Source organism: Perca fluviatilis, chromosome 17 (assembly GCF_010015445.1).
Source record: "Perca fluviatilis chromosome 17, GENO_Pfluv_1.0, whole genome shotgun sequence".
Classification (NCBI taxonomy): domain Eukaryota; kingdom Metazoa; phylum Chordata; class Actinopteri; order Perciformes; family Percidae; genus Perca; species Perca fluviatilis.
The window spans coordinates 21569479-21585015 of NC_053128.1; the positions used below are offsets into that span (position 1 = coordinate 21569479).

General features: G+C 39.2%; 1 protein-coding gene across 6 annotated transcripts in view; it reads left to right on the forward strand.

The window, feature by feature from the left end:
- Window positions 1–15094, forward strand: part of nup214 (nucleoporin 214) — a 37739-nt gene extending 22645 nt beyond the window's left edge. For 2 of the 6 annotated variants that reach the window (XM_039780595.1, XM_039780598.1), the window contains 7 exons: window positions 533–600; window positions 742–919; window positions 1721–1873; window positions 3784–3955; window positions 6023–6168; window positions 6937–6970; window positions 8419–9283. In XM_039780595.1, the coding sequence (XP_039636529.1) occupies window positions 533–600; window positions 742–919; window positions 1721–1873; window positions 3784–3955; window positions 6023–6168; window positions 6937–6970; window positions 8419–8455 (788 nt within the window). In that variant the 3' untranslated portion in view covers window positions 8456–9283. Of the gene's footprint in view, window positions 1–532; window positions 601–741; window positions 920–1720; window positions 1874–3783; window positions 3956–6022; window positions 6169–6936; window positions 6971–8418; window positions 9286–14777 lie in introns of those variants that run through there. The other 4 variants (XM_039780596.1, XM_039780599.1, XM_039780597.1 and 1 more) reach the window with 3 other exon arrangements.
- Window positions 15095–15537: the final 443 nt, after the last annotated feature.

Consider the following 15537-nt stretch of genomic DNA (forward strand, 5'->3'; position numbering starts at 1 on the left):
TTCTCAATTTCAAACCTGTCAACTGTAAAAACAGGCCAGCCAGATACTTTATTTACACTCAAAGTTATATTTACTATCAGAACTACACAGCCACAATTAGGTAAGTCATGTCTGACAATGTTTAAGCTAACACCATCAGACAACACCTTATTTGTATTGTATGTTAAGGGCAGTGGGCAATAACGAAGGCTGTGTAAACCTAACTAATTTAGCTGACAAGACATCCAATTGTGTCTGTAGTACTGTATACTGCGTGCCTGAATGGGTTGGAGGTGTAACACTGGCTGTGAGATTTTGGCTGGTGTGGTAGTCTAAGTAAGGAGGGTGGCATGAGGGGAGTTGTCCCATGAAGATTCTTGAAATTCCCAACACAGTATGGGAATGTCTGTGTCTCTGTGGACAGCTGATGGTAATGCATCAGCTCAGCAGTTAGATGCAGTTTGTCACACCTGTCAACAGATTTTAAATGGGGTCTGAGTTTCCAGAATTAGCTCATTCTGTTTTATGACACTTTCTTGTCTTCTAATTACAGCTTTTGGCTGCTCTTCTGCCACCCCTGTGTTTGGCCAACAAGCGAGCAGCGGGAGTGTATTTGGACAGGTATCATCCACTGATTTTTTTTTTTAAATTTTAAAATTTTTGATTGATAGAGCAACCAATGAATAGTATATTCTTAAAATACAATAAAAAAAAAAATACCATTCTTTTCGATACATTGTATAAGTAACATTTCTCTCCAAGCAGCAGCCATCATCTGGTGGGACTCTGTTTGGCTCAAATTCAGCCAATACAGCAGGCTCAGCTGCTGGTGGAGGGTTCTTCTCTGGCCTTGGAGGCAAACCAAGCGAAGATGCTGCCAACAAGAACCCATTTGGCACCAATGTCTCCACCGGAGGGTTTGGGCAGCCTGCTCAGACAGGTAGGCTAAAGCCCCTGACACACCAACCCGACGGCCGACCGTTGGCAGAAAAGGCAGTCGGACTGATCAGTCGACTCCCCCCTGGTCTAAAAAGTGCCTCGTAACACACCGAAGCGACGCCCACGTTCTGCGCGTGCGCAAGACGTAAAATGTCTCCGTAACAGCAGGCGGCGCTAATCTGTATTGTCGGCCAAAAAAATTTTAACCGGCAGCTGATTGGACGAACGAGTCACGTGGGTCTGGCTGCTCCTGGATTTTACAACCAGACATAATGGCAGCTTCGTTCGGAATACGATCTCATATTTTACGAAGATAGTTCACCGAAACGTGTTTTTGAAAACATTTTAAGTGAGAAATAGGCCTTGTAGTTGCTGAATTTCTTCATTTCAGATCGACAAAGGTCAGTTTAAAAGATTTTTGTCAGATTTTGGGAGGCGTTAGTCAGGCTCATCCCGCTAGTCATTTCCAGGTTAGCGCTCCACCAATCAGATTTGCCATTGAGTCCGACTGCCGCCTTCAGATTCAACATGTCAGATCGGCCCCTCCAATGGACGACGGCACGGAACACACCAAACAGACTCGAGTCACTGACCTCGCCAGACTGTCCGACGGCCGATTATCGGGTTGGTGTGTCAGGGCCTTAACGCAATCTGTACATAAAAATTAAGATTGCTGTTTTTTTATTTTTTTTAATCAAACTTTTGTTCACATATTTTTTTCAGTAAAACTGACTTTTACCATAAACAAACCTCCATTTTACGGTCGTTGAAAGATACATGTATCTGCCTATTTCTCCTCTAGGTGCCAACACTCTGTTTGGGAATAGCGGTGCCAAGACCTTTGGTTTTGGACAGTCGTCCTTTGGTGAGCAGAAACCTAGTGGGACCTTCAGCACCGGTGCAGGGAGTGTCGCATCCCAGGGATTTGGCTCCTTCTCTTCTCCAGCAAAATCAGGTACAGCTTTCCCCATATTGCTTTTAATTATGATAGCACTGTGGTTCTTCAGTCCTTACTGTGTCACCCTTAAGATACTCTCATCCACTCTGTGAAAGTGATGCCTGCTTGTACTTTACAGTTAACATTTTATCAGATAATTTATAGTGCTGACATTTTCAGACCAGACTTCTTTCCATGTGATGTTCATACATCATTAGGTTAGAGATTCATTTTCTTAATTAGAATTGAGCAAAAGGTCTAGCAAATGTAAATATTGATGATAATTTTTATAATTCCCTGCTTACACATATTCATCTAACAGGGGTTTGCATTAGTTATGTTTGAGATTCTCTGTTCGACATTTTTGGGGTCTGGCCTAGGGGCTCAGGTTCAGTGATAGAGGGATGGCTATAATAGAAGCCCTGGGAACATATACACAATCACATTTTACACATCAGCTGACTCTTGACATTGTGTTTTCCTTTATCACCTGAGCTACAGCAAGTGCCCTTATCTCCTCGCCCCAGCAGAGCAGAAAGTGAGGTAGCCATGCTCTGTCGTTACCAGCCAGAATTCTGCTGATGCAGTGTTACCTCTCAACCTTACAAGTCACAGTGCATATGAATATTTGTTACACACAAAGTTTTAAATTATTTATTTAAGTTACATTTATTTCTATATCTCGGATAATCGCTGTCCAATAAAGCTGCAATGTTACGGGTAAAAAAGTGTAGATTTAAACTTTTTACAAAAAGTGTAGATTTAAACTTTTACTTTTTACTTTTTACAACCGCTTGCAGTTGCTATACAGTTAAAATAGTAATTTCATTACAACTGATTATTTATGGTTTTATTTGTGGTACAGTAAGAGTTGTGTATGCAGGATTTAATGTCAGTTAAACCTCAAGTCGAATGGTTAATTTGGGTTATGGTCTCACTGCTTTAGAAGTGCTTTGCTGATTAAGTCCTTAATAAACTTGTAATAATAAAAACATAAATAAGACGTTTAGCATATTTAGACATTGCACATTATGCCCACTATGCTCCTATCCGCCCAGGCATCAAGACTATTCAGCAGATCAACAATTTAGAGGGGATCAAGTGCAAATTAAATTAGCTGTAGAGCAAGTTTAAACAGGAAAAATTAACTTTGTTCCTTCCCACACAGACAGGTGGTTTTCAAGATGTAGATTGAGCTTTTTCATTTTATTTTTCTTTGCAATTCGTGGTTAAAAAAAGAAGAAGCTATCTCAGCTCCACAGGGATATAGGTACCCCTCAGCACACTAATGCCCGATCATTGGCCTACGTACAGGGAATTTAATCTTGTTACATTAGCTCAATCAATTATTTACTGAGGCATGCTGGTAACCAGGCTGTAATTTCAGTACACCCTGTCTTCCCTGACACTCCTACCTCTGAGGCTTTGAGTTGGTGTGAAGTATTCTTCCTGTCATCAAGCTGGCACAGTGTGTTGTTCCAAAACAAAAATGTACTGTAAACAACAAGACACAATGTCATAACTGTGTTCAGTCAATAGGGGGGAAATATTCACTTTTATTGGACATACTAATTTTTATATCTATTTGTGTGTACAGTTATTACTCTATAGGTACTGTCAACTCTGGTTCAGAACACATGGGGATTGCATGTGTAGTTATTATTTTACATATTTGCACATGAGTCCAAGCAGAACTATTTATCCTAACATCAAAAGAAAAAAATACTTATACCATAGGTGAAATATATGTAAATAAATTGTAGTCACACCATGCTTCAAGAGCCACAGGAAGAAACTTTATCTGATCAACTGACCCTTTTTAGATTTTCTTTGTATAAACAGTGAAGAGGACCATGTAACACCTTGTATATGTTCTGCTGCTTTGTGTTACAAAACCTTTTAAGCACTTATCTTTTCCCCCACTACAGGTGGTTTTGGCAGTGCTCCAGTGTTTGGGAGCCCCCCTTCCTTTGGTAGTACCCAAGCATTTGGTTCTGCAGCAGCATTTGGATCAAGTCCTTCCTTCCCCAACAACATGGTTCCCTCAGCTGGTAAAGTCTTTGGAGAGGGAACAGCAGCTGCCAACATGGGAGGATTTGGGTAAGAAAGTTAATATGCTCTGTGAAAGATTTCAAAGACACAGGTATGGCAGTAGTATGAATACATCTGGACTCACTTGGCAATATATACAATATGGCTACTTTTTCAAAAAGTCAAGTTGGAACCAAAGGGGTAAGCTTCGCTTCAGAACTCGAACCTCCTATGGCGCCATTTTGATGCTACCTAGCCATCACCTCCCATTAGCATTCCACTGACTAGCATTCATTTTGACGTCACTTGACAGTGAATAACTTTACATCTGAAGAGTTTAAAGACTCTATTTGTCCATTGTTTAGTTCTAAAGAAACACAACAATGTATATTAGGCTCCATTACCTTGTATCTCACGTTATGGCTCCGTAGCAGACGTTTTTGTAAAAATAGGCTAACGATTGTGTCACATAGTAGAGGAATTACCGTATAGTACAGTATAAGCTCGCAGGCAGTTTAGACTTAAATGAGATGTTTAGGTTTAATTACTAATGTTAACTAGCATTTTAGTTAGCAATAATTAGCCTGTGCCCATGTTATCTCCTTACATATACCTACACTCTCGGTCTCTGTAAGATTGGGAATGATTGAGATTTCTCTTGGCACAGTTACCAGAAGACTTACAACTTTCAGACACGTTGCTCATGTCACATTTACGTTGTCTCTCTCAGTTGGAGGCTGCGCAGTAAAGCTGGCCATCACCGGAAAACTGCATCTAATAGCCTTCACTGGTCTCCATCCAACGGGGTCTATTGGTCCATTATATAATGTCTATGGTTGGAACAAATAAAGAACTAATGCGTAATTTGTTCGAATTAATTTAAACACAACCCATACAGCAAAATGCCAACCCCATCTGCAGTGTAGAACCCTAAACTTTTCCACTCGCTTCTTAATGCTTCGGTGGCGTGATTATCCAAGCTTAGTTTACTTATAGGTCAATGGGGCAGGCAATAGGTCAAGCTAATTTGAAATTTTAAGAACGTCCTCTGCTGGACCACAAGGTAATATTATTCAAACTGTCTGTACTGAGGGGGGAGCGGAGCAGCAGGATTTTGCGTGCAGGATGATGCAGATTTTTTTTTAAGGAATCCGAACATCTGTGTTCTCTCGCGCTCAGTCTGCCATCACTAAGCATAACACATAAAGCATTGACCGCATTTGTAAACCCTCTATTAACGTTATAGTGATGATGTGATAAAATTAACTAAATAAAGCAAGTTTTGGAAGTCCCATTGAAACTTTGTCCATTTATGAATGGAGGTGGCTTTCACACTGTAATTTTTTCTAACCCCAAATTTAAAATTAGTTTTAGATTCAACAGAAAAATCTTAAATCATCCTCCATTAACAGAATAGGACATTATGTCCAGCCGCCAGCAAATCAACCTTATTTCAATTTAAATTTCATTTTAGGATAAAAAGGATTATTTTAATCTTATCCTGCTTCCCATCATTTCCACTCTAATGATTTCTCCAGCTTTCTCAACATTGTTTGTCCACCATGTGCATGGGTTTGGTTACAGTGAGCATCATTATGAGCCCAAATCTATGGAGCCCTGTGTAGGACTAGATTATTCCCCTTAGATAATCTCACTCTGGGGCCATGCTGCCTGCAGATTAAACTGGCCTGCTCTCTCTCCCCTTCTTATTCTCCCCGTTCTCTCCCTTGGGAGTCAATGGTAGTGGGATTACCACTTAAACCCCCATCTCTCAATCCTCACACACACACACACACACACACACACACACACACACACACACACACACACACACGCACAGACACACACACACTATCTGACACTTTCTGCCTTGTAGCATGTTTACTTAGAAGGAGCTAAATATAAACCTATAGTAATTTCCCTTTCTTATATCCCTGTTTTCTCTCTTTGTACAAATACATTGCTGGTTGAATGTAGTGCTGGTAAATGACGTCTAGCCCCATGTCTTAGTATTTTCAGTCATTTTGTCTCATCAGTCCCACTCAGTATCAGATATTTATTTTAATTTAGTCGTCATAGTTTTACCTTCTTATTACTGTGTACCACATCACGACGTCTGTCTGCTTCCATTTTCAGGTTTGCCTCACCTCCCAGCGGCCCGTCCTTTGGTGCTCTAGCCAATCAGAGTGCGCCATCATTCGGGGGCCTGGCCCAGCAGGGCTCTGGGTTTGGAAGTCAGCCCAGCAGCTTCTCAGGCTTTGGACAACAGCCACAGGCAGGAGGTAAGACTTAATACTTTAGTTCCCCTTGTTTTTCCCCTCATCATTTTCAAATGTCCTCTTGCTCACCAGCACTAAGTTGAATATTGCAAGCAGCACGGTCAGTGGCTCAAGGGTAGTCGGTATGCAATTCCTCCAACATCAGTGCAGCTGAATAGTAATGACAACACCGCATCTTATAGCTTTTGAGATCAGTCCGGTATACCTCTTTTCATCCTGTAAAGTTATACCACAGTAGCAGTGCAAATCACAATTGTAATTTCCCACCATGTAGTGGTTTATCTTATGTCTATGCACTTCATTTTCTTAGCTGAGGATTTTAGGAAGCTTTGAAATGCAGACATACGTTATTTATTATTAAAATAGTAATGAAATCGTAATTTTCCCAAGCAGGTCACAGTTCTCTTGCCGTCTTCCTTTTTTTCTCTCTCTCTTGTCTCCTTTATTTGTTCAGTCACCTTTTGCTTCTCTTCAGCCTTTAATGGCTTTGTTTGTTAATCATATACATATTGTACAACTGACCATCCAATTCCATCCATTTATCTTTCTACACCTTCTCTGTCTCTACCTTTGACAGGCCTGGGTGGCAAAGCTTTGCCTGTGTCAGGTCACGTTACTTACACAGCACACAGATGCTTGTTATAGATAACTCATGCTGTGAAATAAGAAGTGCATTAGGATTGTGGGTTTTTATCTTTTGGCACACTGATCTTAGTCATTGTGTTTTATTTCTACAATCAGCCAATTAACCACTTTTTCCCCATCTCATAGGATTCTCTGGAAACACCTTTGGCTCTGCAAACCAGTAAGTGTGGTCATCACATTTAGTTTTAATTTAGTCTTTTTTTGTGTGAACTAATGAATGGATAGACCCAGAGTTCTCTGTTCCTCCTTGGCAGAAGTGTGTTGTGCCTGTGGTGTTTGAACTCTGCTGAAGCTCACATCTTTCTTCCACAACACGGTTCCCCATAGAACCTTTCCTACTCTAATTTCCTACTCTTTGTCTTTTCTGTTCTCTTCATTCGTTTATAGTCAGACTCAGCTTTAAAGCTATTTCACCATATTGAAATACAGGGAGAATTGAATGATACATAAATACAAGTACCTTTTTAAAAAGTTGATCCAATAAATAAAACCATAAATACTGTACATTACTAAAATATACTGTATATACTATAATACATCATTCTGACCCTCTGTGGGAAGTTGCTGTCCCTGAAGTTGGTGGTGCGTGATTGAATGCTCTAGTAGCACTTTCTTACTAATTGCCCCCTTGTGATTAGATTTTCATTCTCATCCTGTAGTCTCCTTTTCGGTTTCTCATCCCTCCTTTGCACTTCCTACCTCTCCTTCTCTTATTACTGCTTTTGCTGCTGTGTGTCACATGGCAGCCAGGGTCCCCTGGGGTGGGTTCCAGTGGAATGCACTCTGAAGTGTGCAGGAGTGTGTCGACGAGGCTTAGCCTATTGGACGCATTCGTATGCTGTTAATAATCCTTCTCTCCCCATCTTTTTTTAGTTCTTATGTGACTTCCTCACATAGTAAAGTCAGCTTAATGCTTATTGTCGTCTTTGCTAAGCTCTACTTATTGGATCGCGTTACTATTATTTTATTGCAAATATGCTAAACAAGCCTCTATCATTTTTGACTGAAACTCAAAATCTAAATAAAAACAACTTTAGTACTATAATTTAACGGTCAACCACAACCAGACCAAAAACAACAACATTAAAATGAGAGAACTGATTAACAGAAGTCACCAGCCCATGGTAAACTCACTGTGGTCATCGTACGGAGTCCTGTGAAACTCTCACATATTCACTGGTTGAAAAATCATTCAAAATTGTAATGCCATTTTATTTACAGAAATATTTGATGAAGACAAGAGGTGTCTGTCTGTGTTTATTTTTAATATGAAGCTGTCCATCCAGCTTTGCTTGTCTGTTTATCCTCTTATACCCCTTAAAATCCCCACCTCCTCTTTAAAAGACAAAACACAAAGCTCCTCAGCATCACTTAGATTATCTGTCTGCTTGTTCCAACACTTGGCTGCAGCTTTTACCATTCTTATGCTCAGAAATATTCAAATACAATACACAATATGTTAATAACGGCACCATAACATCAAATGGAAAATTGTACAGGTCTTGTGGTAATTCTAATAATAGTATGACAACTGGTACCGTTTTAAGCATTGAAGCTCTTTTTCAATAATCTCTCCCTCTCTGCTTTGTCTGTCATTTCTTCTTCCAGATCAAGTCCACAAACATTTGCCAGTTGGAGAAGCTAGTTTTATTAAACCTCCACGTCACTGCTACAGTACTTTCTGCAATCAAGCTCTTTGTGCCACATAATGGATGAAGGGAAAAGGGCGAAGATTATGTTGCATTGGTTAAATAAAGTAAATTAGAAGATAGATATACATGCATTTTCTTTTGTAGAAAACTTTGTACGTTTTCAAGCAGCTTGCGTGCAATTCATTCTCTGTATATAGATTAATTTGGGAAGTTTATGCCTGAGCTTAGTATTTTCTTAGTCACAGAAGAGTCAAGTATTTACATCCATACAAGCAGAAGACGTGTTAGTGAGGTACTTGGAAAAACTGATTTCCTACAAGATATTTGAAAATCAAAAAGAATTCTAAATAATCTTTTTGGTCCATGACCTTCTTCAGAAAATGTAGTACATTGTTACAAATTGATGCAGTTTACAGTTTACTTGTCTTCATTGTCATAACATTCAAACTCCAAGGTGTGTCCAGCATTTTAAAGTTTTTTTTTTCCAGCACTTTTAAACATAGACATGCACAAAACCTTTCAAGCTTCTGAACAGTTCACTCATTCAATTATGTTAAATTGTGTTCTCAGCATGGCTATACAAATAAAAATTCAGTCCAGTCGTAGATGCCAGCGCTCTCGTAAACAATTGTCAAAAATGTAAACCCATGTCGAATTTACCAAAATTAAACTCAACATTTTGAACTGTAATAAAAAGATTTTTGGTCTGAGATGAAAAAATTTATATATTTTTTTCTTTTCAAATCATTTTTGCAGTAAATCCCTGCTTGATGTTTATATTTTTACATGGAAAAAGTGGAAATAAACAAAATTTCTCAAATGATTTGTCTATTCAAAATTGTATTTATTAATGCAGTCACGTTAATGGCTCATTGATTATGCTAATTCTCTCTAGTGATTATGAAACGGAAACAAAAGCAAACCTTGTCTGATCATAATTTGACCTCTTTACTAATGTAGTGCTTCTTTACATTCTTTGAAGCAAATTTAAGAAACTAAAAATGTAAAAATTATAAGTTTAAGTGATCTTACATATTTGGTTATATAGGATTTTATTGAATGTAATGTTTTGCTAAACCTTTACTAAAAGATTTTGACATACATTTCACAGTTGAAAAACAGGCCGTCGCTGTGCTTAGTATTTCCTTAATACAGAGGAAAATCAAAATATTAGCCATACAAAATGAAACAGTTTAATTCGAGGTGGCGTGAAGAATAGCATGGCAGCAAGCCCCAGGCCATGTGTACACGGTTCACTTATTAATGCTAAATCCTTGATATGCAGCTCATTCCTTCATCTTCGGTAAAGAATTCATTGACTCGCATACAGAGCTAAATTGGGCTGTGGGAGAATGCTGATGGGGATCCATGGCTCGTACCAGAGCCTCCATGTTGTGGCATTTGGCCACCATTGACCGACTGACATTCCCGGCTTATGGCTGTGAAGCATGTCATCGTCACTCTGTCCATCCTTATCTTGCGTCTCTCACCAAACGGTGGCAGAGAACCTGGTCGCGCTGAAGTGGCACGGGAATGTCAGGGTCATAAAATGTGACCTGCACCCACCCACCCACTGCTGAAATGGTCATAGCCATTTTCCCCAATAGTCTTCAATAGATATAAACAGTAGAGCCAGTGGCTTTGTAGATGTGAAAATAATTGGCTATAAATAAATTTTATATATATATATATATATATATTTATTTATTTTTGGTCTGAAGACTTACTGAGCAGCATTGTATACATGATCACAATGATGTTTGATCAGCATCAAACATTCATTTGATGTCTCAGGTAAAGAATTACACCTGGCAGATTAGAGACACACAGGCAGTTACAGAGACCAAAGTCTGTAATGCTTTCAGATAAAGCGGATGAGCTTATGAGATTTCCAGCACCCACTCCACACAACTGGCCTCTGTGAAAGCATTAAAGACAATGTTTTTTTTATTGGTATTGTTCTATCACAAATAGAAACAGAAATACTCAATAGTGACATTACTTGTTTCTTGTGTTCCTTATGATGGAAAGTCTGACAAACACTCGGGAGAATGGCAGCTGTCTTCATGGAATCCAGATAAAAATAGCGTAGTCAAAACCACCTCTCACCACTCTTCCAACCCCACCTTCATTCTCTGTGTTTTCCCAGCCTCCCCTCCCAAGTGAGTGATGATCAGCACTTGAGCACATCCTGTCTTGCTTTGCGGACATATTCATCATCTCTGGATGTGCCACTGCACTCCTCAGTGGCTGCATATTTTGGGTCTTAAGGCGTTTCTATGAACAGTGGTGAAAGCTACTGATTCTGATGATCCATGTACCAGCCGGGCTGTTCAGGTCATACTATTGTGTAAAGTGAGTGTTATCCAGGGAATTTGTGAGCACCAGCTCCTCAGATAGAGCATGCTACAATTGTCTCTCATGGGTAATTTTGTCTGCACAGATAATCCAAATCCAATAATCCACTAACAGACAAAGGAGACCTCGCCCCCTGCTTCTCTTTGCACACTGTCCTGAGATGGTGGTGATCTAAGGCCTCCCCCTATTTGGATAACGGTACCTAAGAGTAGCCAGTGGCCACACTGGCTACTCTTAGGTACACACACAAGATGTATTCAGGAAGATTTCCAGACACAAATATTTCAGAGGTGTCAGTTTTTCTTACTTTGCAGAACAACAAAATAAGACTGAGTCCGCTTGTATTCATAACATTACATCAAAGAAAAACTATCTTCTCATACTTTGGTTTATGACCAAATACCTGCAAAACTACTGACATTCAGCTGTACTTTGTTTTGTTTATTGCTAATTAGCAAATGTTAGCATGCGAACACTCTAAATGTAGATGTTAAACACGGTACATATTATAAGTGCATAGCATTTGAATATTAGCGTTGTCATTGTTAGCAAGTTAGCTTACTGACGTTAGCATTTAGCTCAAAGCGCCGCTGTGCCTAAGTACCGCCTTGCATGACTGTAGACTGTTGGTCTTGTTCAACATCGTTTTCTGTGGACGATTTGAATTTTTGATGCCCGTCATATAATTTCACGAATCTGCATACCGATACTTTTAACTCTTAGTTAGTTTATTGGATGTATTCTTTACCATGTTTGGCTTTCACATGTAAAATAGTTATACCCAGTAAAAGTGGCCATTTTCAAAAACAATCCACTGCTAAAAATCCAAAGCAAGTGACAATATTTGCTTTATACTTTGCACATTTACTATTAATATTTACTTAAAATGTTATCGTATTTTATAAAAAAAAATCTTTTATTGTGAGGAACTCTTCACCCCCAGCTTCGTGTTTGTTGTTTGTCCCTTCTTTCACTGCTGTCACACAGCCCTACGGGTACTGGTACTAATAGCTTGCAGAATGTAAGGACATGATTACTTTGTATGCCAGTATTCATGCTTAAATGCTAAGCACAGCTTTGAGCACTGTAGCAGCGGCACTAACACGAGCATCATGCATGATAAATAACACCCGAGCAGCTACTGTATACCAGTAAGTCCACCCCAACCTCACAACCTTTAAATTACCTACCTGACTCCGTTCCTCCTCTTTCACTGTATTACCCTTTCTGACTTTAACTGACTAACAGGGATTATGCAGTTCAGTGCCATTACTTATCCTGATACTTCAAAGGAGCTTTATACTGAGAGCTTTAATTTCAATCAAACTCCATTTAGTTTTCCGAGTGTACACAAAGTGTGCAGAAAAAGAGCCCTGCCTCTGCATTAAAAGTCAACACTCCCTCGCTATTTACGTGCACACAACAGAAACCGTTGCAGAATTTTCAGCACTTGCTCTGCATGTGGATGGATTACTGAGAATGGGCTTAAAGTCTTATCTAATAGTCTTGATCATGGATGTTAGGCATTATCACAGATGTCAGGTGGGGGGAAGCTTTGAGCATCACCAGAGCCACACAGGGATAGGGCTGGGTACCGAATTCAATACTTTTTAGGCACTGACCGAATTGCCTCTAAAGTATAGAGTATAGAAAAATGCCTCGTCATTCAATACCCAATTTCACTACCGAAAGCTGCCTACACATGATAGTCAGCAAAACCGCTTTGGGCTGGCTTTTCCATTGATTTCCTATGGGGAATTTGCTGCTTTGCGCTGTGCTCAAAGTTCAAATTATTTCAACTTTGACCTAGTTGCCGCTGACCTTTCGGAAGTGCAACCAATGAGATAACGGCTATCTTTACCTAGCAACGGGAAATAGCTTTCTTGCCACCCTCGTTGACGAATACCTGCGCTGCGCTTTGCTCTCTGTGCTTTGCTCTGTGCCCTATCTAGCGGTGCGCAGAGAGCAAATCGCTTATCTTACAGAGTAAATCTCATCCGCGTCAGTGAGCCAATAAGCATGCAGCATGCTTCTACCAAGATCTAATAACGTTTGTGATTGGCTGTCTAATGTTACACGTTGTAGAGACACGCAGGGAACAGGGCTCACATAGTAGGAGCTGAAAAATGAATAAAAAGATTTGTGCCATAATGTGTAATGTTGTAATTTATTTTTGTTCTATAAAATTGGTATCGAAAAAAGTATCAGTTTGGAGCCGGTATCAAAGTCACAGTATTGGTACCGGTACCGCTATCTAAAGTTTTTGAACGATACCCAGCCCTACACAGGGAACATATAAATCGGCCAGAAGAAGGGAAACGGATGCCATGTTGAAGAGCATTGCTTGCTCTGACAGTATGTCAAGTGTACTTGATGTTAGCCCCTTGCTTTGGCCCCAAAGCCACAGCTGTTTGTCTGTGTAAGAGCTGAGCCACGGCTGGCTTCCCAGCATCACCTCTAAACTTCCCACTCAGGTGAGCGTTCCCTGTTTCTATAGTGCTGGCATCCTGTTTGAGCTTGAGCTTACGGTCTCAGTCATCACTCAGGTTTCATCATCCTCTTGAAGTTTAATGTGATTGCAATGGGTTTTGATATAATTCGTGGAATCTGTTTTGCAGCAAAGACTTGCATTATTTAATCAGTATCCCTTTGAGAGTATTTCAGTTACTTACAGTAGCTCATTCTCTTATTTGCTGAATCTAGGACTTTCCCTTTTTCACTAAGCAAGCATCTTGCATTTGAATGCATATTAAACACTGCTGGTGTCAGCAGATGTCTTGCACTGCCCACATTCAGGGTACTTAATCCATATCTGCCCCAAAACGTATTGCCTTTTTTCCTCTGTTTTTTGTCAATCAGTAATCTAAATGTTTGCGGATGAGACATTGCAATTATTCGGCACAAATAGTATTTATTTATTTATTTTTACCTTTTTTAGACAGTGGCGTGTTTGTCATTCAGCTCTCTGGTCTGTTCAAACAAAACCACGTCAACTTGCTTGTGTTCTAGAAAATAAGTTACTGTGTGTGTTACGCAGACACACACAGTTCCTTGTCAACGTGCATGCTTTTATCTTTATTGTATGTTTGTTTTAACAGGCATGTGGCCAAATGAATGGCTTTCTCTCTGATTGGTCAGAGAGGATAAGCATAGGAATCCTAGGCCATGTGCTCACTGAGCTTTTACATTAATTACATCCAAACATTTGATTGCAGATAATGTCAGGGTATGCCAGCCAATGTAGGTACTGTTCCAATCTCTTATTGTTGCTTTGCTTTAGTTCAGTTGGAAAATGCTTAAAAAATATTCTGTGTAGCTTTACCCTTTGCCATATATTAAGATATAACAGTGAAAATAAATGTCCTTCATAAAACCCTATCTACAGATAATGTATTGTTTCTGTTTTGTAGTACATTTGTACGATGAGCGATCTGACTTGACAGATAATTCGTTTACTGCTGTAATTAGTGTTTATGCTGATATTTAAATTGTATATTAATAAAATAAAATGCAAGTAATTAGCTGATAATCCTTAACATGTTTTCCAATGTTTTGTTGGCTGACCATTTTCTAATAAGGTACCCTTATTAAGGTGTTATAAGTCATAACTAATGACTGTGCCATTAGGATTTTGGCAACCCAACATTCCATTGATGGCTTGTATCTGGTCTATAAAACATTACTAAATGATTAATTGACCAGTAATAAAGCCAATAGTAATAACTCCTTTCTTAAAGGTGCTAGAAATTGTTCATTCAATGCATTTTTTGTTAGACAACTGAATGGCTTGTTGATGTATGGAGGTGCTACACATGGCACAGCGGTGTGGAATGACGAGACATGACATTATACACACATGACTTTTGTTAAGAAAAATGGCGAAGAATGTTTTGCACTTTGTCCTTACTGCTATCAATCTTAATGAACTGTTTTGATGTTTTTGACATTTCTCAACAGTCAGAGAACCTCATGAGATTAAAAAGGCCCAGACATGTGAACATATATCACCACGTGGCAGCACATCATCACCTGGGACAATGCTGCAATACCACACCGACACTGGCCGTGTAAAGAATGATCAATGTGACCTCAGTAAAATGAGTCCGTAATTGAAATTATATTAAAAAAAATGTTTGCTCTTTGTTGTTTTTTTCAACCAACTATTTTAGACCTGTTCTCATCCTACTGGATTTTCTCGACCTTATGTAAGCCGATTTAAATTGTACAACTGGGGAGAGAGAGAGAAATTAAAGTAACTATGAAATTAAAGGAGACTAAGTCTTATGTTTTTATTTTTATGTTTTATTAATGTGGGTGAATGTATTAATATTCACAGAAATGAATTATGTACAAGGCAAGTTCAGGTCCAATGAGGTGTTCAGTTTAACTTCTCATAAAGTAGTTCAGCTTATAATTGTGTAAAGGATCTAGATGCTTTCCCTCAGGAGCTGCTTGTGATGTTTGTGTTCATTACAAAAGCCTTGGGAGAATGTGGGATGCTTGTGGGATGTTCAGTGTTTAATGGCTAACATTAATTTAATTGGAAAATTACACTATACTATATAGTAAGCCGTTATTGTCCTTATTTAAGTCTTAGTCTGACAGTACAGATGTAGTCCTGATGTACATGTTTAAACACCAGTCTCTTATATAACTGTGAGATTGTAATGTGAGCGCAAAAAATGATTTATTTACTTTGCTGCAGTATTACATTTAC